General features: G+C 42.1%; 2 protein-coding genes across 2 annotated transcripts; both read right to left on the reverse strand.

Moving 5' to 3' along the window:
• Positions 1 to 65: 65 nt before the first annotated feature.
• On the reverse strand, positions 66 to 1,015 carry RHIMIDRAFT_288893 (uncharacterized protein; the record flags this gene model as incomplete). Its single annotated transcript, XM_023613601.1, has 2 exons — positions 66 to 124; positions 181 to 1,015. 2 exons carry the CDS (start codon positions 1,013 to 1,015, stop codon positions 66 to 68), a joined length of 894 nt encoding a protein of 297 aa, XP_023469698.1.
• A 774-nt stretch (positions 1,016 to 1,789) lies between these two features.
• On the reverse strand, positions 1,790 to 2,201 carry RHIMIDRAFT_264743 (uncharacterized protein). Its single transcript, XM_023611771.1, has one exon. It carries the CDS (start codon positions 2,149 to 2,151, stop codon positions 1,894 to 1,896), a length of 258 nt encoding a protein of 85 aa, XP_023469699.1. The 5' UTR covers positions 2,152 to 2,201; the 3' UTR covers positions 1,790 to 1,893.
• Between the last annotated feature and the right edge of the window lie 559 nt (positions 2,202 to 2,760).

Below are 2,760 nucleotides of genomic sequence, written 5' to 3' on the forward strand. Positions count from 1 at the left end.
TTCTATTTTTACGAATTTTACATAATTTTGCGATGGCTTTGGTATACTCTCCTTGTTCCATTTTATCACAGAACTCTTTCCATGTGTCTCTTCTTCGTTTTAGAATCATCCGACGAAGCTTCGCCTTAGTTTCTTGATGAAGGAGCCAGTATTTGAGACAGTTCACCCCTTGTGATTTACGCCATTTTCTATAGTAGTGCTCCTTAAGTTCGAAGGCCTCTTGCAAATCAGCTGTCCAGAATTGTTGCAGGGGGCTGCACCATTGTCGCGTATTACGGCCACAGACCTCATCCAGAGATTGGTAGATTGCTTGACATAGGTTGTGATTGAGTTTTTCAATATATGCCGATGCAGAGGCTCTGTTGTCAAAGGAGGGAGCAGTAGTAGGTATAAGGTCCTTGGTAAGATGGGAAAAGCGATTATTGTATTGAACTCTTAACTTTTCATCTTTTAACTTGCCCAAGTGCCACAAGATCCTTTTAGGTGGGAGGAGCCTCTGAGGTGGAGCTGATGCTTGAAAGGATAGGGTCATAAACTTGTGATAGGAGCCAAGCGATAGATCGTCCCGAATTATTAAGTTTGAGTATGGCAGTTCTGTTGTACTAATGAAGTAGTCGATAATACTGCTGCCAGAATAGTTCATAAAAGTGGGTGATCCATATGCTAGTCGTTCATTCCATATTGTCATACTGTGAGAATTGATCCATTCGTATAGTAACTGTCCTCGGTGATTATGTATAGTGTCTCCAGTAACTTTGCCTATCCGTGCATTGAGATCGCCACAAATGATGGTGGATTCAGTGTTAGGCATATTTAGAGGAAGCAAGTTGAGAATATTGGAAAATTCGGCGTGTGGTAGAGAAGGAGGTAAATATAGACAGTGAACAAGGTATTTTGAAATAGTGAAAGACAAGGCATACTTAGCTAAGATGTCATTCTTGTGAGGGATATGCTGTACTGGGAAGGGATTGGAAGGGTTAACTAGTAGAGCTATACCAAGACTACCTCGATTCATACTCGATTGGATAGGTTGACCATAGGTGTGAAATTGTTGCCATGATATTGGATACTTGTTAGATGGGAGAAGCCATGATTCAGTAATTAAAAGAACGAAAGAGGATTCAGCTACTTTAAGGAGTGGTGAGATAGCATGTTTAGGTAGACCAGTAGCGTTGAATAATGAAATGCTGATAGTATTCATTATAGCTGTGAGTGGTTATCTTCATTATTCGAGAGGTGCATGACTACGTCGTCATCGACTTCGAAGACATCGGTTGGATGGTTCATTCTGGTAGAAATATTTTCATCGAGAGTAGATTTGTCAATCCATTTTTGGGTGTAGAAATAACGAGCTACGGCTGCCTTAACTGGAGCACGGATGTAGGAAAGGGCTCTTCTCACACGTTCACAATGAGATTTGAGAGCAAGATGGTCGCGTTCTTCTTTAGAGCATTGGTCATATTTAGGGTCCATGAGGATCGATCCATCACAAGGATCAAAATTGTCTATAATGCGCACTTTAAATTTCTGGAGGTGAGATTTCAGTTCGGGAGCATAATCGTTATGGACAAGAAGGGCCACAGCGTTACGAGCAGGGTAGTGAATGCCAAGAATACGACTGTTATTGATATCTAATTTACGAAGGCGGGTGCGTAATTGCCCGACAGGAACACGGGCTTTAGTGGGAACGAATATATATTGGAAACCTTGGTTCTCAGAGGGTGGCTGCAAGAATCGGGCAGCGATTTCCTGTCGTTGTAAGTGTCGTTGTTGACGTTGTTCCAACATTGAAGCTTTGAGAAGACTAAGGCGGGCTGGATCGCGCCAGGGAGGGAGCGATTGAGAGGCAGAGGGCAGGGGTGGGAATTGAGAACTATTTGAATCAGAAACAGGCTAAGTATCAGTATGTACTTGTTGGTTGCGCAAAACTTGGATTTCTTCCCGAGCTTGTTTGAGCTCGGCTTGAGTCTGTTTGAGTTCGGCATGCAATTTTTCAATTGTTAGTTGCAGATCAGCAATAGTTACACCTGAAGATAGAGCATTGATATCGGAGCTTGTGAATTGGGACCCAGAAATTTCCATTGATTCATGAACGGAGGAATCAGAGGGTAGATCAGTTGCTGTTGAGACTGACTGTAGCATGTTCGCCATGGTATGTGCATTGCAGTACAAGTCACAATTTTTGCACAAGAAACTAGGTTGAGGGGGATCATCAGCTGTGGTCCCATTGCGGTTGAAAGAGCCGCTTGCTTGGCAATTGGTACAGACGAGCCTGCGACGTTTGGTCTCAAATTGCTTATGCAGATTTTGAATCTGCTCATTTGAAAGAGCAGACACAGTGGGCTTGCGACCTCGTAAACTATGGGTCATTGTTGCTGTCTTATGTAGTTCTGTATGTCTTAATTGTTCGTATAGGTATGTGTAACGTATAAAATGCAGAAAAAGAGCTCCGTGTAGAGTTATACAGTATTTCCAAAAATTATTGACACTGATGCCAAGAGTAAAATTCGCGTTCGTTAAATTCTATTGTTACGTAAACCATTGGCTGATTTCGCTTGCTGACAAATTGAATGTCGTATATGTAGAAGCCCTGTCGTACAAAATATGAGTATATTAGACATGAAAGCACCGTCAGCTCTCTTTTTCATTAAAAACCGAGTATTACAATATGAGCTTTCAAATTTTCTACGAAGACGGGCACGGTAATGCAGTTGATGAATACGGTAGACCTGAGCCTATGGACTATATCATTGACGAAGA

This window comes from Rhizopus microsporus (genome assembly GCF_002708625.1).
Source record: "Rhizopus microsporus ATCC 52813 unplaced genomic scaffold scaffold_2, whole genome shotgun sequence".
NCBI lineage: Eukaryota > Fungi > Mucoromycota > Mucoromycetes > Mucorales > Rhizopodaceae > Rhizopus > Rhizopus microsporus.

What these genes read in the sequence shown, in the direction of transcription:
- RHIMIDRAFT_264743 (XM_023611771.1), bottom strand. Translation starts at nt 2,151, where the DNA reads ATGGCGAACATGCTACAGTCAGTCTCAACAGCAACTGATCTACCCTCT.